The sequence below is a fragment of the Carassius auratus genome, chromosome 13, assembly GCF_003368295.1.
Source record: "Carassius auratus strain Wakin chromosome 13, ASM336829v1, whole genome shotgun sequence".
NCBI classification, from domain to species: domain Eukaryota; kingdom Metazoa; phylum Chordata; class Actinopteri; order Cypriniformes; family Cyprinidae; genus Carassius; species Carassius auratus.
Genome location: NC_039255.1, coordinates 14,358,142 through 14,381,160, shown reverse-complemented (window position 1 = coordinate 14,381,160; position 23,019 = coordinate 14,358,142). Strand labels below are relative to the sequence as shown.

The 23,019-nt window shown below is 37.7% G+C and overlaps 4 protein-coding genes across 11 annotated transcripts in view; 2 read left to right on the top strand and 2 right to left on the bottom strand.

The window, feature by feature from the left end:
* Positions 1-121: 121 nt before the first annotated feature.
* LOC113112771 (heterogeneous nuclear ribonucleoprotein H3-like) lies at positions 122-5,584 on the bottom strand. Of its 2 annotated transcripts, XM_026278617.1 has the most exons (10): positions 5,378-5,584; positions 4,523-4,632; positions 4,272-4,427; positions 2,721-2,864; positions 2,213-2,351; positions 1,517-1,713; positions 1,194-1,399; positions 970-1,105; positions 830-886; positions 122-706 (listed from the first exon to the last, which is right to left on the bottom strand). In XM_026278617.1, the coding sequence occupies exons 1-10, from the start codon at positions 5,383-5,385 to the stop codon at positions 633-635; spliced, it is 1,227 nt and encodes a 408-aa protein (XP_026134402.1). In that variant the 5' UTR covers positions 5,386-5,584; the 3' UTR covers positions 122-632. The 2 variants fall into 2 exon arrangements, with proteins under 2 accessions (XP_026134402.1, XP_026134403.1); XM_026278618.1 differs by lacking the exons at positions 2,213-2,351; positions 4,272-4,427; positions 4,523-4,632; positions 5,378-5,584 and having other exon boundaries at positions 2,721-2,851.
* Positions 5,585-6,387: 803 nt separating this feature from the next.
* On the top strand, positions 6,388-8,532 carry LOC113112773 (phenazine biosynthesis-like domain-containing protein). Its single transcript, XM_026278619.1, has 9 exons — positions 6,388-6,548; positions 6,661-6,757; positions 6,848-6,946; positions 7,033-7,142; positions 7,252-7,281; positions 7,354-7,442; positions 7,701-7,876; positions 8,040-8,102; positions 8,225-8,532. The coding sequence occupies exons 1-9, from the start codon at positions 6,465-6,467 to the stop codon at positions 8,335-8,337; spliced, it is 861 nt and encodes a 286-aa protein (XP_026134404.1). The 5' UTR covers positions 6,388-6,464; the 3' UTR covers positions 8,338-8,532.
* On the bottom strand, positions 8,423-13,045 carry LOC113112774 (DNA replication ATP-dependent helicase/nuclease DNA2). 7 transcript variants are annotated; one of them, XR_003293484.1, is made up of 8 exons: positions 12,692-13,045; positions 11,160-12,030; positions 10,823-10,971; positions 10,538-10,700; positions 10,257-10,379; positions 10,022-10,111; positions 9,769-9,930; positions 8,423-9,673 (listed from the first exon to the last, which is right to left on the bottom strand). XR_003293484.1 is itself a non-coding variant. In XM_026278620.1 (7 exons), exons 3-7 carry the CDS (start codon positions 10,923-10,925, stop codon positions 9,783-9,785), a joined length of 705 nt encoding a protein of 234 aa, XP_026134405.1. In that variant the 5' UTR covers positions 10,926-10,971; positions 11,160-12,030; positions 12,692-13,045; the 3' UTR covers positions 8,423-9,782. The 7 variants fall into 7 exon arrangements, 2 of the variants coding, with proteins under 2 accessions (XP_026134405.1, XP_026134406.1); XR_003293485.1 differs by having other exon boundaries at positions 8,423-9,660; XR_003293483.1 differs by having other exon boundaries at positions 8,423-9,927.
* A 3,092-nt stretch (positions 13,046-16,137) lies between these two features.
* Positions 16,138-23,019, top strand: part of LOC113112769 (uncharacterized) — a 32,751-nt gene continuing 25,869 nt past the window's right edge. The window contains 2 exon segments of the mRNA XM_026278613.1: positions 16,138-16,379; positions 20,633-22,936. Of these exon segments, the coding sequence (XP_026134398.1) occupies positions 20,795-22,936 (2,142 nt within the window). The 5' untranslated portion in view covers positions 16,138-16,379; positions 20,633-20,794.

Here is a 23,019-nt window from a genome sequence, read left to right as displayed (position 1 = left end):
GCCAAAACATTTTTTAAATCCTACTGATCCTAAAGTTTTAAATGGTAATGAACAAACACAAGGCTAGTACACAAATCTTCCTGTGCTTTGAAAAACATGATATATGAATGGACCGATGCCATATGTTTCCTCTAGCTTTGACCAAAAGCAAGATATCACGCTTTATTCTTACATTACAGTGGTCTTCAGTAAACAATCTTAGGTCAAAACAAAATGTATCAATAAAAGGTTTTATTCCACGGATGTGTAAATTTCACAGGTTTCAATTAGAAATTTTACCGAGCAGCAAAAACGGGTAAACATCCAAAATGATGTTATTGCTTTGGGAAAGAAAACAAAAGTGCAATCTCACACGCAACTTGGGCTTCAAGCTATTCACGCTCCTTTTTGAGTCAAAATACATACAAAGCAATGTCATATAAAATTCATTAAGCAAAATGTACAGTAGCCGGTCAATCTATATGCAACAGCTCAAATATATATATATTAGATATATATGGATTAAGATTAAATTTTCTTCGAGTCTGGAAAATATCGTGGGCATATTTCATAGGAACATGTGAAAACATATTCATACAAAAAGACTGGAAGTTCCAACTTTGGGTTGAAAAGTGCATGAATTTTAAGCATCCTCAATACATCCCCCTTAGTCCACTTCCTCGAGAGCCCATACCGCCGGAGTTGCCATAGAAACCTCCTCCACGGCCTGCAGTGTTTTTATGCCCCCAAAACAAAAGACTTAGATTTGAATGTTGTCTTCACACCTTCTTATACATACACTTTTAACAAAACTATTGCACAACAACAATCTCCACACAGTCATACTCACCCATTTCGGACGGCCCACTTGAAGTTGAATTCAGGAACAGCTCAATGTAACGATGCTCTGCAGGGAGGAAGGAGAGAAAAAAAGTTAGGATGGTGGTACAGTTTGACTAAGACAGAGGTTTGGATATGGAGACAACTTACGCATATGATTCTTGTCTTTTGACATGGCAGACACAGCATCTTCGTGAGATCTGAACTCAACGTCTGCCTCTCCTGTAGACTTTCCATTAGGTCCTACATCAATGTGCACCCGCACAGGAATTAAAGGGGCAAAGAACTGAAAAAGAAAGAAAACGATAACACTTTTCTGTAAAACAAAATATTGTAAGAATATGTCTAGTGGCAACACTTGTGGTGTTTCTCACATGTGCGATGTCTGTCTCTGTAGCGCGGAATGGTAGACCTCTCATGTGAACAAAATGGCCGCTGTGAAAGCCTGAGTCCGAATCGCTGCTGTAGCCATGACCCCCCGTTCTTCCTTTTCCTCTATCATCGTGCACACGCTCTTCAAACATGCCGTTACTAAAGCAGTAGTTGTTAAAGCCATTGTAATTGTCAAACCCACCATATCCTTAAGATGGAGAGACAAATCAATACTTTAAGATCACTTCCTGTCAGTGAAAGAACTGTTCAAAAGTTTGAGATCGGTATGTTAATAAAGTTACTAAGCACTATTAAAGTAGCATACCACTGCTGTAACCGCCTCCACCTCCGCTGCGCACCTGGTCCAGGGCAGCACTTCCCCTTCCAGGACTGGACCCAAAGAAGCTCCCGCGTCCCATCACGGGTCTGTCATATGGACTAGGCCTCTGTCCCATCATCCTCCGAGGTACTTCGTAGTATGCACGCATTTCATTTCGGCTGCTTTTGAATATCTCTATGTACCTGAGTTTATTTTGAAATGCTACATGTTAAACGTACAGGCTGCTGAATGTTTAACAGCAATCTGGAAGATTTTAGGGAAGACAGTATTTGGGGCCCACTTACTTAATTCATTATGACATAACAATAACTGGCAATTTACTGTCAGTTATTGACCGGAGGGAGAAGTAGCAAATGTCTGAAAATCTGCCAAGTCATAAAATGTAACTGTATTTAAAGGCCAATTTGAGACAGAAACAGAATCTTAAAAGTATTGTACAGTGCCTGTTATAAAAAGGCTCCTTTGCTTCTGCAGTGTTACCCAACCACATTATGAAATCATATTTGTCTAGTTTTCTTTTGTCCCCTCATGACACGTTTAAGTAAAATTAAACATTTCAAGTGTAATAACATGATCATACCATCTTTTTCCAAAGCAGAAAGATGCATGACCCCCCCCCTCCCCCCAACATCCCACATTTAGAGAGACCATTAGCACCCAGCCCAGTCTTGCCAGCCCCACCTGTGCCCTATTCTTTCCTTGTGTTTCCCCAGAGCCTTTTCTGCTATCTCCTTTGAGGCAAACTGCACGAAGGCTTCCCCTGTGCTCCTCCCCTGGTAGTCCATCGGCAATGTTATCCCATTTGGCACGATTTTCAACCCTTTAACCCAAGGACAAATAACCCCACATGGGGAAACATGTTAAAGAGCCGCAACATTCTCATCTGCAGAAAATACATCCCCCCCAAATGAGCCCCTACATCATTCCCTATGTCAGACAAAAACCCAAGAGCATACCAGAAAAAGGATAAATCCATGAAATTAAAATCAATCAAGAAATCATAGCACAGCTGCTGGGTATATAAAATGAAAAACCTTCACAATATGATCTGACTGACTATATAAAGACATAAAAAGGAAGAACTGACATGATTCAAAAACCACAAATCACAATTTTCAATCGTTTTAAAAGGATTAACCTGGCAATACCTGCAAGTGTAGGATGTGTTGAAGTGAAACAACAGATGTACCTGAAAAGAACTGTAGAATTTCTTCTTTACTGCAGCCGAACGGCAGTCCTCTTAGACGCAACATACAACCACTGCTGCCGTCATAGTCTGTGGGACCGGAGCGTTTCAGCACCCAATCCATCTCACTACGGTTTGACTTGAACACTGTGGGAAGGGGCAAAAGGCAGACAATCAATTAATATACATTTTAAAAACCAAATGTGCAAAAGTATCATGTGTTTTAACTTGTGCTATTTAAAATCAGAATGAAAGAGATAGCAATAGTCTTTTCTGCTAAAAGAGAACCGATGATGGGATGTGCACGAGCAGAGCAGCTGGGCTGAGTCTCATGCTGCTGGCCTGGGAGACGGCATAGTATGTTAAGGGGTGTAACATTTCCATCACATTCTTGAGGCATTCGGCCAATCACATCACACTGGATATGGCCAATCAGAGCACATCTCACATTTTCAGACCGATGAGCCTTGTAAAAATTTACGTGTTTCAGAAGGCGGGGCATAGAGGAGAAACAATTTATATGGAAAATATTTTTTGTTTTTTACCTTAAACCACATAAACACATTGCATTACACCAAATACTGTTCTTTTTAGCAGAATCATATGACCCTTTTAACAAATGAGCTAAATTAAAGCAGGCTCTATTTGACCCAATGAATCACCCGTAGGCCTAGTTCATGCCATGGTTTGCCAGATCCACACTGTTTTTCCCCTTAAAACCAAACAATGCACCTCCCATCCAATAATCACAAAGAGCTTTGCGCTTTGTTACTTGTGATAAGAAACAAAGTCTCATTTTTCAAATTCTATCCACTGTCATGAAATTCAAACAATAAATGCTATGTTGACACATTTAAATGTGGCGTGACGGATCACTGTGTAGCAGCTTTAGTTCAAGCGACAGCACGGAGTACGAGTCTCTTCCACACAGTTCATTAGTTAGCTACAAAAACACTAAAGATGAGTGTTTTTGTTTGTTCTCTGACAAATCTGACATGAAGACAGTTGTTTATGAAAACGTAATGTGCAACTGATTTGTATACAGACAATTCAGTTTTTATTTGAGTGTAATTATTTGAGAATAAATAGCAGTTGAATATAATAGCTCTGTTATTAATTTTAACCTTTAATATGCTATTACAGCAATGTAGCAAATGAGAGTGTTCCCAGTACAATTCACAGCATTAGTTAGGAGAGATTTTTTTCCTTAAGAAAATCACACTATCTGCATCAGCATCAGCAGATTTCATTCTGAAAAATCGGTTATCAGTGAAACTAAAGAGTATGAAATTAATGTAAAGAGAAATTCTGCACTGGTTCACCTCTAATTACAAGATGCATTAAAAAATTTGCACAACTAAATGTATTATAATGCAATATTCCATAAAAAATTATAATTGTCCAATCATTCATGGTAAAGCGATGGTTCACCCAGTATAGAAAAGAAAGATACCTATGGAAGTCAACATTTTTCAAAATGTCATCGTTTGTGATCAACAGAAAATAAAAACTCCAACTGGTCTTTTCTACATTGTGGATAGGAATGTCCGGTACCTTCGATGTAACGATGACCCATGTATTTACGATCTTTTGCCAAAGCCTTTTTAAAGTCCTCTGATGTCTTCAGCTCTATAAATGCCTCTCCACTCGGCCTTCCCTCTTTGGAGAAGGTAAAACACACGCCATTCACTTTCCCTACAATGTCACAATCTGGAAATGGAAGAAAAGGACACAACTGCAGCTCTTTTTCTGTAAACTCACATACACCACTGCAAAAGATGCTTTCAGTTTGAGATTTTGCATACCAGAGAAAAAGGAGGCCACTTCCTCTTGTGTGCATGACCAAGGTAGACCACGGATCCGGACAACATATCCTTCATCGTTATGAGACATGTTTACCTGGTCAGGACTGTGTCTGAAAATAAAAATGAATGTAACACATGGGCCGTGCCTCTAAACCTCTAGTGAGCTTCCTACCTAGGCTCGATCAAAATAGTTTGTGTTACTCTTTTTTTTTTTTCATTTCTTAACCTTGCTAGTGCAACAAACCTAGGAAGTTGTCTACTTGGAAAGCATTTTTGAGGCATTTCAGAAGAACGCACGTATGACGCCCAAAAATGCTGTCTAGGTAACGTTAGGCAACACAATATATTTTGAAAGACAGCCATGTTGTCAATAGTCAGAGGCTTCCTTAAGAGATAAAAAGACAAACAATAATGACATTTCACACAAACGCAACATGTTTTGGTGTAGTTAGGAATCCAGACTAGTATAAATCAGTTGGCACCTTATATTAAACGTCAATTCAAGTTAGTTAGCTAGCTAGACAACCACTACCCGGTAACGGTAGGTCAAAATACAGTAGTGTTTTAAACTTAAGACCAAACTAACATGGTACATGTTATATATAGCATTCGGAAAACAGTTCGGTCATGTCAAACAAACCGCAACCGAAACTGATTTAAGTTAACTTTAAGCACAACGACTGTAAACATTAGCGTGACAGGAATCAACGACCGACAAGTTGACATATTCTGGAACAAATACCAGCACTTCCGCGATCCAAAGTAAACAGAATATATTCACCATTCAATATAAAATATCAACTTATACATAAGTTAAATACGAAGAAATGTGCACATGAATAGCGTATACTGTACCTTCTCATCGTCAAGCGCCCGTCCTCTCAGGTAACCCTGAACGATAGTCCAGTAGTCCAGATAGTCGAACTCTCGCGAGAACGCCTGTCAGAGGACATTGACCTCGTCGCAGGCGCAGCGAACGGTCTGAGGTATGAGCAGGGGCGTCACGCGCGTGTGGCGCATGTGGCGCGTGAATCACGGGAGAATCATCGAGCGTAGTCACTAGGCTTGTACTTAATCCAAGATAATACTGCAATGTGGCACATTCGAACGCTCCAGACTTATAATAGGACCTCCATGTGTACTACTGCGAGAGACTGCCACTGCCTGCAGCTCTGTACAAACAAATACAGCTGTGGCAAGACTGTGAAAACCATGAAGCAAACTGGAAAAATCACTTTGATTTCCCCCCTAAATAATAACTGTTAGTTATGAATGGTTCATCAACATGCACAGAAAATACATTTTAAAATTTTTCTTTCTTTTTTTACGGTTTTTGTGTTGACAGTGAAAAAAATCAACAATGCAACTGCAAATATTAATATTGTAACTGATTAAAGATCACCAAGTGTCTTGTAACTACTATGTACTAAACTTTTATTGAATCCTTAATGCAATTATTGTGTACATACATTTTACTTAATATAAAAAATTAAAAAAACTCACTGGCATAATTATATGAAATTAATTTGTGATTGCATTTATAATTACCCGATACCCCTTCCCCTAAACTCTTTCTTTAACCTACCTGTTTTCCACCTCAGTAGTTGTAAAAGTGTTTTGCAATACAACATGAAGACTTTAAGTAATAACTAGTGAAAAAAATAATTTTCAGACACCTATTAAGTTGGACCCTGATCCTAGTCCTATCTAAGAAATAAAAAGTAAAATTTTAATACTGTTTTAATTTAATCTGAGCTTTAACACTTAATGAAATGAATACAGCAAACACAAGAAACATTCTGAAATTGTGTTGCTTGTAACTTTAAAATGGGGTGTTTCACTACTGGGGTCAAAGTCTCAGCAAGCCTCAGAACACTGGACTATGACTTGCTAAAGCGTCACGCTAAACTTGTTGCAGCTGTTTTACTCTAGAGCAGAAGCAATGGAGATTCCTGTATTTACTGTTGATGCTTTTACTAACTTACCTTTCAAAGGTAATCCTGCTGCAATATGTCTTATAGAGAATGTAAGTATTACACTGCACAAGACAGTTTTATGTTTTTTACTTAAGGAATTGTTTAAACATGTTGGCAGCTATGAAGATCAGAATGTGAAGTGTTTATCTATAATACATCCAGGAGCTGAGAGATGATCTTTATCAGAGCATTGCTGCTGAGATGAATTTATCAGAGACTGCTTTCATCACAAAACTGAATTCTATGGATTTCTCCTCAGGTATTCTTTTGGTGAGATGCATGATGAAATTCTCAAATAACTGATTTACATCTGTTTACGTCTGTTTTTGGTTATGATATATTTTGCAAGGTGCAAGGTTTGGATTACGCTGGTTTACTCCCACAAGTGAGATTCCACTGTGTGGACATGCAACACTGGCCTCAGCAGCAGTTCTCTTTTACCTGAAAAGTAAGAAACACTTGTTCTTAAATTAATCTTTTACCAAAGACAATGGAATGTGACTTTTCTAAAATCACAGTTATATCATCACACAGAAAATGTCAACCCTGTACTGGTGTTTGAGACTATGAGTGGAGAGCTTAATGTGCGCCAGCATGAAGAATCTCTAATAATGGACTTTCCCTTAAACAAACCAAACCCCCAGGTATGACCACAGCACACCTTATTGACCTTTTCTTCATATAGTCTCTCATGATTAATAAAGTAGTGTATCTTGGTCTGAATCTATTGAGTTTTGTATTTTTTATTTCCAGGATCAGCATGAAATCAAGGATCTTTTGAAAGTAAGTTAGCCAGTGAGTAATTTAGTTTTTTTTAGGACATATGGAAAAACAAGCTTCTATGTGTATTTTCAGGCCGCAGTAGGAGATGTGCCCATTCAGGAAGTGTGCTACAGTCCAACCACAAGCAAACTGATGATTCGTTTGGCTGACACATGTAACAGGTACTGCTGGACATTCAGAGGCGGAATGTAATGATATTGTGTATGCATTGTGCTTGTGGATATAAATGAGACGAATAATGTCAAGAGAGAAACAGAAAACAATTAGCTCAAAGCAAAACGATAGAATTTATTGCAAATGTAGACTATGTCAAGACAAGAATTAATACTATGTTGGTAATATTTTCCAAAATGGCAGTTATTCAAGTATTGTAGTATCTAGATCATTAAGCAAGGTTGTTGACTCTTTGTTGTTGGCAGATCTCAACTAACATCTTTGAAGCCTGAAGCAGAAGCTCTGCTGAAAAATGAATCCACTGGGAAGATTAAAGGTGTCATTGTTACAATGAAGGGAGCTCCAACCGCACAACCTGGATATGACTTCTATTCCCGTTACTTTGCTCCTTGGGTTGGGATCCCTGAAGATCCAGTCTGTGGTGAGCTGAAAAAATCATATATAATTCTCAAAAATGCAGCAACCTGCAATACAGGAGGCGAAATCTGTAGAAGTGTCCATGTTTTAATGTAAAGCCATGAATTTGAATAATTTCATATTAATTTGTTTTGTGTTTTTAAAAGACCAATAATTATTTCTCAAAGGTTCTGCGCATACGGTTCTTGCTGCCTACTGGTCTGAAAAGCTGAAGAAAAAGAAAATGCTGGGTAAAGGCCTTTTTTTGTTCCTGCACTGGTTAATCAAAGAAAATTCATAAAGACATTAGTTCACTGATTTAAAAAAAATTCTCAAAAAGCTTAAATAAAATGTACAATATGGTTTTTTTCAGCCTATCAGTGCTCCAGTCGTGGGGGAGAGCTTGGGCTGGAGGTTAGAGATGATGGTCGACTCAACATCAGTGGTCAGGCACAGATCGTTCTTCAGGGAACTCTTAAAATCTAGACAACCTATAAAACCTTCTCACTGAATGAGTGAATAGGTTAAGGAAATAAGTCAATTTTCTTTCGCAAAGATCCACAGACTGTTATTTTTTTTCGTATGCTGAATGGACAAATGTGGTTACTTGTGTGCCAAAATACAATAAAAATTATTGTCTGAATAAATTAATAAATAATAAACTAATAAATTAAATCTGAATGGATGTTTTATACATTTTATTGCAGAATATTAATAAAATTGTGTGTTGGGGAGAGTAAAGCTAGATCTTCTGATACTGATCCAGGATACAGCAAACCATGGTTACAGTCACAGAGAGAAACTGAAGCGAGAGATCAGAGATGATGGTTAACTGAACATCCCTCATCAGGCATTGGTCATCCTACAGGAGAATCCCAGCAGCTGCTCTGATGGATGGTGGCAAACTGCCTTTTCATTTAGATTGTATAATAAAGTCTACAATAAAAGGTATTTACAAGAAAATACCAATAGGTGAAAATGCAAATGCCATTAACAAAGAACAATACTGCTACTGGTTTAGTGTGGAATGTAGAATATAAATATAATTAAAAAAAAAATGATAGATCAGCATTATCTTCTTTTCCACTCTCTTTTACAGATAACATGACAGTAAAAAAAAAAAGTTTCTCTAAAAAGGCATTTTGAAATCTTGAGTCTGTACTTTTAATCTGAGCCTTTTATTTCACTAGGGTCAAAGCCTATCTTAACTTCAAATACTGCTTTAAAAAATACTTGAAAGGTGCAGGGAATTTTTGTGGCTCTTAACATTAATGTGTAGGTGCATTATAAGTTAGGTACCATTTAATAAAGTGCAAATTCACAGACGGCAAACTTTTTTTTATTTCTATCTCTTTAGTGGTCAATGGTCTTCGGTGGGGGAAAAAAAAAGTAAAAGATAATGTAGTATTTGCATCAATTTTTTATTAAAAAAAACATTAAACTTAAAATTCTTATATATATATAATGCACATACACAAAACACTTGCATGGATAAAACTGTAATGGATTTAAAAAATATGCAACAGGAGGTAGTGAGAATTAATTGTGTAAAGTAAAAATAAAAAAACTCACAAGTGAAAATGATGTACTAGGGCCTGTCAGCACTGATTTATTATTAAACTTCACATCCATCATTAAAACAAAAAAAGTGTCTATAGTTATCTGAAGCTTATGTATACCATTTCACAAATGTCTTTCAAGTAACTGTTTCACAGCAGTATCTTTGTGACATACACTATGAATCAAAAGAGGTTTTTGTTCTCATCACAAGTGCACCCTGGGTAGTGCCTCATAGGCAGCAGCAGGCAGCTGGAAGATGTGACTTTGATTAAGGAGAATTTAAAAAAATGTGGTTTCCATAAGTTGTTAATTTATTAATCTCAATGACAGAGTGACAAAAAAAGTTACTGAATGTACCTGCAATTAGATTCTCATTCGTAAACACTTGTAAAGGAGATCATATCTTCCTGTTGAAGGTGGCTGAGAAGTTTCTCTAGTGGTGCGTATCGGCGAAGGGTGGGCGCCGAGCCCAGCATGAGGAGCTTGTGTTTGGCTCTACTGATGGTCACATTCAGCCTACTTAAAATTAAAACCTTAATTTGTGTTTTAAAGATAAGTGATGACAAAATTTATTTTTAATTGAACTATATATTTAATAAAACAAACCAACCTCTCCTGTCCATGTGGTTACCCACAACAGGATGTAGACTGCCAGTAGACAAGTAGACAAGAAAGCCAGCCTCTGGATCGCAGCGTCTAGCTGAGCTCATCAACGTGTACAGAATAACCAAAAAAAAAAAGAAAAAATTGTCAAATAATAAGCGATATTCAGTAATGACATACATAGTGATTTTTTTTTTTTTTTTTACATGTGAAATATCTACAGTTTATGTTGTGATTTGTACCTGACTGCGATGCTCAATGGAGTTGGACTCCTTGCCAGTTTTCAGCTCCATTGGCACAATCCTCTCTGTGGGCTTTCTGCCTCTCCGATGAATCCTAACTCCAGCTGTGACATCCATCTTCCCCTTCAGTCCAAAAAGTGGACACCACATGTTCTCTTCAATGTCCACAAAATCTGTGACTGTCGCGCTACAGGCATATTGCTTGCTCAGAGCCCCGTTGCTAGACATTACCCACAAGACCATGCTCTCGGTCTTCTTTAAATACATACATATTTACTCACAGTTTGAGAGTGAGCTGCTTTTGGCCAGCCAGCGGTGAAGTGTGGACATAGTGTTTTGCCCATTCAGATAAAGAGGGAAGATATTCTTCTACTTCCTGTCTCATGTCAGCCTGGGTCAGCTTTAGGCTATACCTAATTAAAGCAAGTACAAGACAAACACAGCCTTTTTAAGGCACATAAAAGAGAGCTGTTGTCGTCAAACACGTATTAGCACAATATCTGTATTTGAGGAAACAATAAAAACATATTTTATAAATGAAATTGATGTTAGAAGATAGCTCTTACATTTGTCTGAGGTAGCTGGGGCTTCTAAGGGCCTCTGCAGCAAATGTCTGTATCCGCTCTGGGGAGACATCTGAAGACATGGCTGCTTTTTGGAAGATATCATGAACTATGGTACCATTTAACATCTGCTTAGATCCACCATCAAATGCCTGTAAAAAAACAACAACAACAACAACATATGGTTTCATTATTTTAAGCACTAAAATTTGACAAGAACAATTAAGAACACAGAAAGGTTAGAATCATAAATTATAAATGCGCAGTATTCACCAAACTATCAAATATTAGTAAAAGCACACTAATGTGCACATAGATAGATTGAATAACACATTCATACTCGTGACTGAACTTCTTGGGTTTTGGCGCCTCAGATTCAGTTTTTTGCTCCACACCATCATCAAACCAATAGTCTATCAGATCAGTGAAATCATCTTCAAATGGGGCTGGCAAAGTCTCTCCATCAGCAATTTTGTCTTTTACTTGCAAAACAGCAGTACTCAAGGGTCTCTTCGTAGTGACTAGACAGTTGAGAAAAGTATCTTTTCCTTCAGTAGATCCACTTTGTATCCACAAACTATATGACATCACAAGATCAAAGTCATTTGTTTCAGAAACCGTACTAAAGTCCATCTCGGGCTTCATGCTTAGAGCAAGTGAATTCTCTTTCTCACTGGTACTAAAGCTAAGCTGATGAAAGGATTTTTTGAGACCTATGAGAAACCATTAGTTTTTCCGTTTTGAGAATTTTGACAATTTGAGAATGCTCTCTGTAACGTTCCCGAAGATGAAGCCCTTGGTGAGCTTGTGTCAAAATCGGGAAGTTTCTGAACTTGCATGGTCCTGGACTGCTTTGCACTCTGGATGTTCTCGGAGCTGTGCAACAACCTCTTCACAGAGCCGGAGTGACTTACGCCATTCTTAGGCTCAAAAGTGTCTTCTGGCTCTAGATTGCTGTTTTTCTGTGGCTGCATCAGCTTACGTGCCATCAGGCTAGGTTTACCCCTGACACATTTAGTAAGTAGGCCACGGGACACAGGTGAGCGGTTCTCATATGAAGTGTCTGAAGGGTTGTCGCTCCTCAGACTGTCAGGTGTCTCTAGGACAGCAGAAGGGATTGGAGAGCAGGGAGCACTTTCATCCTTTATCTTCAGTGAAATGGGGACTTTTGTAATTCCAGCTGCAATTTTTTTAGGTGACTTTGGTAAAACCTGAGAACACATAAAGGTGATGTTATGGTGTGACATCAGCCGTATTTTTAACATCAGAGCAGGTGGCCATTTTTAACTTGAACGTGCAAGGTACAGTTAACTTTTTTTTTATTAAATTTCAAAAATATAAATCAATTAAGAAGGTTCTGAAGATATTTACCAAATAACATAAATCTATGCAGAGTAACTGCGTAAACAAATTCATTAAATTACAAATTAAAGGGCATCACAAACATATTAAATAAATTTAACAAAAAAGTTTGGGGGGGCTTTTATTTATAATTTCTAAATAAATCTTAAATGACATCCTCAGACCCCATTTACTGTCATTATTTGGAAAACAAAATTCATATTACAGGTAATAAAGTCATAAATATTTGGAACAGTATAATGGTGAGTAAATGATGACAAAATATTATTTTTTTTGTTTACTATCCCTTTAAGTGCAAATTGCTGTTTTATGTCCTTAGTCCTTACCTTTGAGACAAAAAAGGCAGAAATATTTGACTGAACTCCACTGACCATCTACAACATTTAAAATAAATAAATAAAAATAAAATGTAGGAGTTTCACAGCTTTCACATTTACATCTAAGTTTTTTTTATAGTTAGATAGCTGAGGATGAATAACAATGCATCAGAAATGAATCTGAAATACTTACGGAAGATTAGCTGGATTTAGACTTAATCATCGTGGACCGTAAGTGACTAAAATTACTAAAAATTATTTATCTTCAGAGAATCCAATGTCACACAGCAGCTCAAAACTTAAAACCGTATAACATCACTTGAGCTGCATATAAAGATTGCCACATCTATTTCTGCTCAAAAGTAATTAGTCCAGAAGCAGATATTCTGCAGCATTTTCACATATGATCTGACACATACATACGACTAAAAATAGCAGATTTCGCGCATAAACAACTCCTCCTGGATCTCAGTAGAGTAAACACATAACACTGCCATCTCAAAATTCCCGCATACGACGCCATAGAAGGAAGGAGAAAGCAAACGTTTCGTCGTTGTCTGCTGCATTTACATCACTATTACACACACTGCCACCTAGCGTCAGTGAGATCACTGGTCGAGTTTGTAATTATTACACAGTTTGAAAACAAATCTGTCCGTTATTGTTAACACTCCGTTAACCTCGTGTTGTAAATTTTTGAACGAAAAACGGGCAGTTATATCGTCATTTTCTATGTAATAGGAATTAATTTTGTAGATACCAAGACAAAACATCTTTGAATATCCACATGGTAAGTTAAGCACGTTTTATGATGTGCGTTTCAGACAGCTTTAGACCAACAGAATACATGCTAGGTATATTCAAAAATTGTTAACAGATGATTGTCATTAATACATAACAACGGTACGTTATGTAATACACAACGTTACTGTAATCCAAACCACAAAAAATGCACATTTATATACAGACTGTTTACATTGTTATACAGAAATTACAGTTGCAGAAATGTTGATATGAAATGATCTAAATGTGAAATGATTCATAAAGAAACATGAATGGAATGAGAATATTGAATTTTATATAAATTTTACCCTTGAATAATTTCAAAGTAAAGGCATTCATGTGCCTTTTGGTGTGGTTTTCTTCAATATTTGAAGTTAAACGAAGGGTTTGAATATCACTTCATGTCATAGTTGTTTTGAAATATTTTATATGTTGTATTAGAAGACATGCACAGGTTATTGTAATTAAATACACTCATAATAGAATGGCATTGAAATCTGAACCTCATCTTTAAAATATTTATGTAGAGCTAGTGCACACATACTCTAGAAGGTTTGCTGACATGGACGCTATAGGAGAATAACTAAAATGTCCTGATTGTTTAGAAAGCTTTACAAACCCATGTGAGCACAACTTCTGTCAAACCTGCATCCAAGTGGTCTGGAACATGGATGACCCAAAAACATCCAGAGGAGGGCCGCTGTACTTCTTCCTCCGGATCTTGAGCTAGAGATCAACTCAGGTCTTCAAAGAAAAGTTCAGGATGTCTTTGCAAGAGCACCTTCGCTGGAAGAATCATATCAAATGTCACTTTCTGTTAGCAAGTGTGATCAGTGTATTGGAAAAACTGAGGTGGCTGTGAAGATCTGCGATGCCTCTCTGTGCTCTGCTCACACCCTGCTGTACCAGTAGAGAGAGGCTTTAAGAGCACACTCTCTCATCCAAGTTACTGAAGACTTGATTTCTTTTAAGTTTAAGGAGCATGAGGGGGAGCTGAAGCTCTCCTGTCGGGAGGACCAGATCGCTGTGTGTTGTCTGTGCATTGCAGTTGCACACAAAAACCATTGAGCTGTAACGCTGCAAGATGCATGCACAGAATTCAAGGTAATTCAATTTCAGTTAATTTACTGAGTTAAAAATATTGTTGATAGAAATAAAACAAAAATGTAGTTTAAAACACAGGTGTCAAGTATTTAGAGTCAGTGTTTTCTGACTCTAAAAATGTCAAATGGTATAAAAATCAAGTAAAAAGTTAGTCAAAGTGAAAACTACAGAACATATAAATATGTACAGTATATTTATATATGTAAATATAATATTAATATAATTTTGGTACAGAAATTAAATGCTTATAATAGAAGAGATGTGTTCAGGTAATTTTGGGATTTTCATTTATTTTTTGTATTAACCTGTTAACTGTCACTCACGTTTTTGAAGATAGACTTGAATGTGCATGATACAAACCTAAATTTTTATAATTCATGACTGAAAATATTTTGTAACATGATTTTGATGTACCATTTACATGGTAACGCAATGTCTGATTTTAAAATGGGTTTTAAAGGATGAATTTTGAGATTTTTTGTTTTCAAGTGATATGTAATTTCTTATGATTTCTAAAATGTGATAGAGAAAAAGGCAACGAGGAAGTCTTTTTTTTAAACAAAGGTCAAAACTCCTTTTGTAATGTAGATTTCTTAGGGTGCACTCTTGTCATAAATTAATCTATTACTTTTCCTACATAATTTTTAACAAAGAATATTGGTAAAATATATATTTGGGAGTCTTAGACCTTTCCAACAATATATAGTTTATCAAGATTAGATTAGATTTGATTGTAATATAGTATAGTCAACGTAGGCAACGTAGGGTGTGTTCTTTCTGCATTCTCTTGAAATCCATATACAAAACATATCCTTAAAATAACAAATTCTTTCCACCTGCAGGTCTCAGAGCAATAAGTTTAGACCCAGAAACTGCACCCATTGGAGGTGTCAGCAGAAAAGCTGGAGGTATACTGGAGTAAGAATCCAACCCAAGAGAGGAAACCTGCTCCCAGTACAGCGTCCGGGTCAAGAAGAGATTCTCCAGCGGCTCCCGTTACTGGGAGGTGGCTGTGTGGAAGAAACCCTATTGGTTGATTGGTATGTCATATGGGTCAGCTACAGTAGATCAGGATTCAGAGCATTGCAACGGTGACTTTAACAATGCATTCTGCTACATCTATCATGGTAATGGAAAATATCTCATTTATCAGAACTCAAATAAAAAGCCACTGGCAGTAAGGAAAACCATCCAAAATGTCTATCTATGATGGTGATACACTGGCTTTGCTCCACTCATTCTGTGTTGAATTTTCTGGCCCAGTTTATACCATCTTTAATCCCAGTTTTGGCATAAATGGCCAAAACAGTCAGCCTCTTGCCACTGTCAATCTATGAAACAAAAATATTCTAGTATCATAAGTAAAATATAGCTTATTCTATAGGGTATATCTATTATATATTTTATATAATTTATTTTATTTTATTTTTTAAATAATTGTATATAATTAAGTTTGGTGAAGTTATCATGAGAAATATAGGATTTAATACTTTGATTATTTTTTATAATTTCTGGATATTAACTGTCAAAATTAACCCATTATTCTCTGGATTTTTTAAAACTTGAAAAGTGAGAAAATTGTGCAAATAGAAATATATATAGACAAATTAACCCAATTAATTGTAGTAAACTATTTAGCACTTTTACTTTAAAAAGACAGTTCACCTTACAATGAAAATTGTGTCATCGTTTGTTGTTTTGTCCTTATTTTGAAAATCAGCTTCCAGCTTTAGAAGTTTATCCAGCTTTAGAATATAGAAAGCACTTCTTTACAAAGTTGTAGTCCACCTTAAGCTCAGATGGGCCTCCTGCCAGTGCTCTGTTAATGTGATACGGACACTCCCTAAAGACACAGGCATAAGTGTACTGACTGCTTTGTCTGCTGTAGAAGTTTTTCTAATTACAGTGGAGCTGTCCACTTCAGCACCACCTGCACAATGAAACCATGAAGTCTCAATATCTCCTGCATTTGCACCTCTTCTTGGACCCATCAGGTATGTCAGGTTGCTTGTCCCTCTGTTTTTTTCCAAATATGCTAAAAAGTAGGTAAAGCAAGCCTCTTGAGAGTGTGGTGTACCTGTTATTTATTTTCCGAATTTTACCGCACACTGTCTTCAAATGGTATTGTCTGTTGGATTGATTCTAGGCTTCTTGTCCTTGTTTTGACTTTGCAATCGTAAATTCTATTTTAGTGGTTGCAGAAAAACAGTGTATTATTAATGTAAATTTGAACTCATGTGCTTTAATTTTTGATCGTAGATCTGTCATATACCGTACCCTAGACGTCCATTATTGTTCTCAGTCACCTTAGAAGCTAATGTCTAAGAGCAGTCAATCTGAGTAAAGTATTCTTTCCAAAGCTCTCAGATAACACAGTAGGTAATGCAGGACAGCATTACACAAGTGCCTGGTGTCTCTGTGTTTGTGGGAGGTCAGCCGAGTTGTACAATAGCTGCACCATTCTCAAGTCCGTTGGCCATTCCTCACTCAAGCCTGCTGTGTGTTTCGTTGTGAAAAATTATTTGTTTTGCCTTCGAAAAGAGGACACAACTAGAAATCAGTGGTTAAGTTGTATTTACAACACTGTTCCAGAACAGTTCAACCCAAATATTCAGATGTGTGCAGCACATTTTATGGAGGACCGTTTCCTGAACCAGTAGCCTACAGTGGTTCTGTGCTCAAAGGCTGTTTCTATAAAGTGGGGCAGTTCCAACTTTGTAAGGACGGTCTGGCTCTTCTGACTCAACCTGTACGTTTTTAATATTTAAAGAATTTGCCACTGATGATTGAAACGCAAATAACTGTTAGAGCTTGTTGTTTGTCATTTCTCCAATCACAAATGATAGATTTTGGGCTAATCACAACACACTGGATAGCTGGCCAATCAGCATACACCTCGCTTTTCAGAATGATGAGCTTTGTAAAAATCAACGCTTTTCAGAAAAGCGGGGGATAGAGGAGCAACAATAACAACAAAACCGCATAAACATTGCAATTACAATATAATCAAATGTTACATTTTTTTCATACTTTCATACTCTTTTGGACTATTAAAGATGGGAAAGTTATTATAATTTTTTTTTTTTCATAATTAAAATTTTAATTGTAGGTTTAATTTCAAAGATTTGTGCATTAGTTGTGAGAACTAATTAGTACTCATAAAAAAATCTGTGGGTTAATAAACAACAACAAAAACAACTTTACACTTTAGATTAGGGAAGTCTATTCACTATTAACTAGCTGATTATTATAGCTGCATATTGGCTGTTTATTGGTACTTATTCAGCACATATTAATGGCTTTTTCTGCATGACCATATTCAAGATCCCTTAACCTTACCAAGTACCTCAACATAATTACTACAGCTATCAATAAGCAGCATATTAGGAGTTCATTTAGGGAAAACCTTTAGTTAGTAGTGAATATTTGTTCCTTAATGTAAACTTTTACCAAAAAGTTTTATTTTTTATTATCTTAAAATAAATTAAAGTAGCACTAGAAACAAAATAATAGTCTTTCTACATCTACATATATTTGTAGTCAGTTCTAAAAAAATTCTTAACAAACTTCTGACAATATTTTGTCTTGAATGTAACTTTCTTTCAGTTAAGGATTTTGATCCAAAAAACAAGTTTATTAAAGGGGGATCGATTTCAAGTTGTTACAGATTACCTTGGAACATGTAAAATAGATAATGTTACTAGGCATACAAAATAGTCATTACATTTCAGGAAATTAAGAAAGACTGCAGTAAATAAGGGCTTTGAATGTGAAAATCTGCTATTCGCGTCCAAAAGCTCTACTTCTGACATTCAGACTGACTGCAATTATGAGCTGAGAGTTATTTCAAGTATTTGTCACCCTACCTGTCTGTGTAGTTTGACTCCATGGCATTATTAGTTTCTGGTTTGTGAATGTGATGAATAATGTTTTTCAAATACAATGGAAGTGTTTGTAGCGTGTGTGTGTGTGTGTGAGTGTGTGTGTGTGTGTGTGTGTAAGAGAAATAGAGCAGAGAAACCTAGAGAGTTCCCATACATATGTAAAAGCATGTGTGTTGTCTCTGAGATAAATCTATTATCTATCCTTCCCTGCCTCATCCCCCATAACTGCAGTGGTGGTCATGATGCCGAGTGCGTACGACTCAATCAAGTGCAATACCTGGCACACGTCCAATCACAGCCACACTTGCCCACTCTCACAAGAGCTGACAGAACACAAGCAGGTGTGTGAGACTAGCTTGTAAGAGGTTAGACTGTCTTATAAGCATCAAAGAGAATGAAGCCTCGAAGGCTTTTTGTAATGATCAGCCTCATCTCTCTTCTGAGCTATTGAGATATGCAGTAGGTTTATTTCATTTAACGTGAACTGACTATGAGGTTTTGTAAAGGTGATTGCAGTCTAATGCAGATTGTAAAGGCTTTCTGAAAGGATTAAAGGAGAAAGATTTATATGGAGTTCTATGTATTCTATTGGCACAAAGATATGTTCATTTTTGGATGCCGGTCCCAGCTAACCTAACCTGCAAGGTTTTCCTTTGTAACGATGACCAGAAAGCTATCTTATATATACTTGACTATGCAAGAGACGTAATTGATAGTATCTCTGTTTAGGTAATTATATTATACCTTACTATACCTCTGATTGTCAGACTTGTGTTGTGTTTTGTTCCCCATGTGCTCCCTGTGTCCCAGTGTTTATGCCCATATTTGGTTAGTTTCATGTTCCTGTCCTGATTATATTGATTTAATTCCAGGTGTTCCCCATTTGTTTTCATTAATCCCAAGTGTGTCTCGTCTTCCCCTCATCTTGCCAGGTGTTTAAGTAGTGTTCTCTGTATTTAGTTCAGTGTCCTGTATTGTTTATGTCTACATCCTGTGCTACTTGTATTTTCCTGATTATCATTAAATACCTTGTTGATGTACTTTTGGTCTCCTCGCTCCCTCATAGTAGCACTGTGACACTGAAAGTGCTTCAGTAGATTTTATTTACCACTATGTATGTAAAATGAAGGTGGAGGGAGAAAGGGCCTGCCAGCAGCAGTGCCAATATGCTTATGTATGTGGAGTTTGCTTTAGGTTCTTTAATTAGCATGTCACACATTTAGATCCTCTTGCAATCAGTAAACGCACTTAATTTATTTTATAAACAATAGGAGCCAAGGTGGTTAGTTCACAATGTTTTGCTTTAGAGGTATTGTGTGATTTCTAACTTCTTAATAGAATTTAAATGAGAGTTCAAAAGCTAGAACTTTAACATATTGCTAATGTTAAAGGTTAGTTCACCCAAAATGAAAATTAGGCTGTGTTTTACTCACCCCAGAGGCATTCTAGGTGTATATGACTTTCTTCTTTGAGACGAATCCAGTCAGATTTATATAAAAAATTGTCCTGGTTATTCCAAGCTCTATCATTGCAGTCAGCAGGTGTTGCAGTGCTACAGTCCAAAAGAAGTGAAATAAAAAGCGCCTATCCATAAAAAGTGTCTCACATGGCTCCAGGGGGTGAACAAAGGCCTCCTGTAGTGAATCGATGGGTTTTTGTAAGAAAAATATCCATATTCAAAAACTAATAATCACTTTAAAGTAGCTTGTGCCAACAGTTGAAGAGGGAGGCAGCTCTGGGCTGATGACGTATGAGGTCAGCGTTGCGTATGCGCCAGTGAGTCTTGTGAAAACCAACATTTGTTTACAGGATCAAAGGAAGCAAAGTTTCCTTACTTTAGCAAAAGGCTTATATCAAAATCATTTGACATTCTTCTTTACAAATCTTTGTTTTGTACTTCTAATTAGTCACCATTGTTTTGTTTTGATCTCTCCCCTGCCTTTCTGCGTACGTCAATTCTGAGCAGCACATGTGCAAAGCCGAACTCATTCGTCATCCGCCCAGAACTGCTTCTGTTTATGACAGTGAACACAAGTTTATTCACTACAGGAGGCCTTTATTTACCCCCTTGAGCCACGTGAGACACTCTTTTTATGGATTTGCACTTTTTATTTAACTTCTTTTGGACTGAAGCATGCAACACCCACTGAGTGGCATTAAACTGCTTGAAAATTCAAAGACCGTGATAAACACTTGCCTGGGGGTAAAGAGTAAAACACAGCCTGATTTTCATTTTTGGGTGAACTAACACTTTAATGCTAGAGTGAGTTATGCTGTTCAGTGTACAAATGTCATGCTGAACCTATTATAAAATATATTAATGTAAAGTTAAATCTAAAATACTTCTTGTTTGTCTCTTATAGGTGATTTTGAAGATGATATTGGAGTCCATCCAAACTCATCCAAATCTCAGATGTGAACAGCAACATACTTCCTGAGCAAACAAGATGACCAGTAATATAAATCAATTGCAGAGAACAGGTGTTGTGCTATAGGACAGATCTGCAGGCTGATTTTGGTCAGTCATGTCTCAGTCAGGTAAAATCCTCCACCTGTATGTAGAGGTGAAACCTGTCACTAATGGAGAAGGAAAAGACCTGGGAGATGTGGCGAAAACAGACTCCCTCATGTTGACAGCACCAGACATTCTTCAGTCATCACAGAATGGTGGCCCAATTGCACCACATGGCCGGACATCCCCACATGGAGTACTGCATAAAAGTGGAAGCAGCACCAAGACCATGGCCTCTAGTAAATCAACATCTAGACACTCTGTAAGTTTTCAGCTACATCCAAAACATGACTCAGACCAACCGGTGACCCAACAGCAGAAAAGTCTACATTATGATGAGATAAATCAGTTAATGTCTGTCTTTCAAAAAGATCCCACTGGAAATGCATGTCACTTGGTGTGTGCTCCTTCTGAAAGTGTCCCCTTCTTTGGGAAGGAACCTCACTTCTCAGGACGGTTTACTGCCCCTCCTACTCCCAGTGGAACTCGTAAAGCTTGCAGCCCAAATAAGGTAAAGGGAGGAAATGAAGGGAGGCGATCTGTCGCCACTTTCAGTTACATTGAAAAAGCTCAAATGAAATCAGTAGAGGGTCAGTATAGCTCTTTATGCCAAAGTGAGCCTCAGAATCCTTTCAACAGAACCATGGAGGAGAGTGCGACCCCTCTTCACCTCAGGAAAAGGCTAAGTGATCCAGTGTGGTTCAGTAGCTTGGAATCAATGAATAACTGTAGTTCAAAACAGCTTAGTCAAGGTTTGGGAAACTCACATATAGGTACGCCCAGCTTTAGGAGGGCAACTCTAGACTCCATTGGCAGAGAAGCCAGACATCAAGCATTGGAAGAATTTGGTTCCCCACAACTAAGGCAAAAACTGGCCGGCAACTGTCCTGAAATAGGTCATGATGTCAGAAGAGAAGAGCAGCATCGCTGTCGGTCTTGGTCTGGATCACCAGTGATACCATGCAGTTCTAGGACCCTGCCCTCCAAAGCAACAATAATGGACCATGAGCAGAATAGTTTGTTTTATAGAATTCCTCCGAGCCATGCTACCGACCAACTGTCTAATCATGCCAAGCGAGCTTACTTTACAATGTCACACTCAAGCACCAACAGTCAGGAGGACTCAAACCAAAGAGCAAATCAACCATCAAGCAATCAACAAATCAGTCATTCCATAAGTGATAGTCCACGGCAAGCCCACAGAGTTAATTTCAACCTGGCCAACTCACAAAATAATGTAGAAGAAGGAGCTAACCAACTGAGTGGAAGGAGGAGCGTATCCCCAGCCACAAGTCCCGAAATGGCTTGTAAACTAGCAGAAGAAGCCACCAAACTTTCCATACTTATGGAAGCCAGGAGGTCTCCAACCCCATCTTCAACAGACACAGTAAGGTCTTACAGTCCCCAGCTGGGACATTCAAGAGAGCCTCAGCTCTATGCTAACTTCCAATGCTCTGGAGAACCAACCCACTCTAGTTGCAACATTCCTAGTCAGGAGTACAACTGTAAACAAGGGTTTGTCAAAATGGGTCACCATTCTGTTCAAACAACCCCTCTTTTTCCCCACATTGGAAGTATATCTCCAACAGCTCCAGCAAGGTTGAACCGATCAGATGTAATACCGTCCTCTCCAATACGAGACCCACGGATAGAGAGAACACAGTTGGTAGGGAGAGACAGCCCAACTTTGCATCGGCACCTACCTTCCCAGTACACAAAAGACAGTCATACACATAGCTATGATCATAGGCAGTATGGGACACTCAGAAGTCTCAAAGACAGTCCAAATAGCAGCAGGAGACATTTTACAAGGCCTAACCTAGAGACACCAAGCTGGACCACTCAGCAAAATCATGGGGTAAAGGAATGCTTAGCCAGAGAAAAGGAAAACTTAATGGAGATGGACAGTCATAGGAGGAATAGTCCAACAACACCAGTCTCTCAAGAGAACCATTGTAGGGTCTCAATGCAGAAAAATGAGATGAAAGCTGACACTAGGACTAACAAGGAGTGGAGTGGTACAGCATCACAGAGTTCCAGTGGGGTCACAGGCAGCCTTATAGAGAGCACTCTACATGAGAAAGACTGCATATCCTCTGAGATATCTAGAAAAACCAGCCAAAAGAGTCCTGACTCTGGAAACACAGGAATACAGGTAATCTTGGTACACATCTTTAGATTCATCTCATGCCTTGATTCACTGCTTGATTTTGTTGTTTGATAACTCACTTTTTGTTT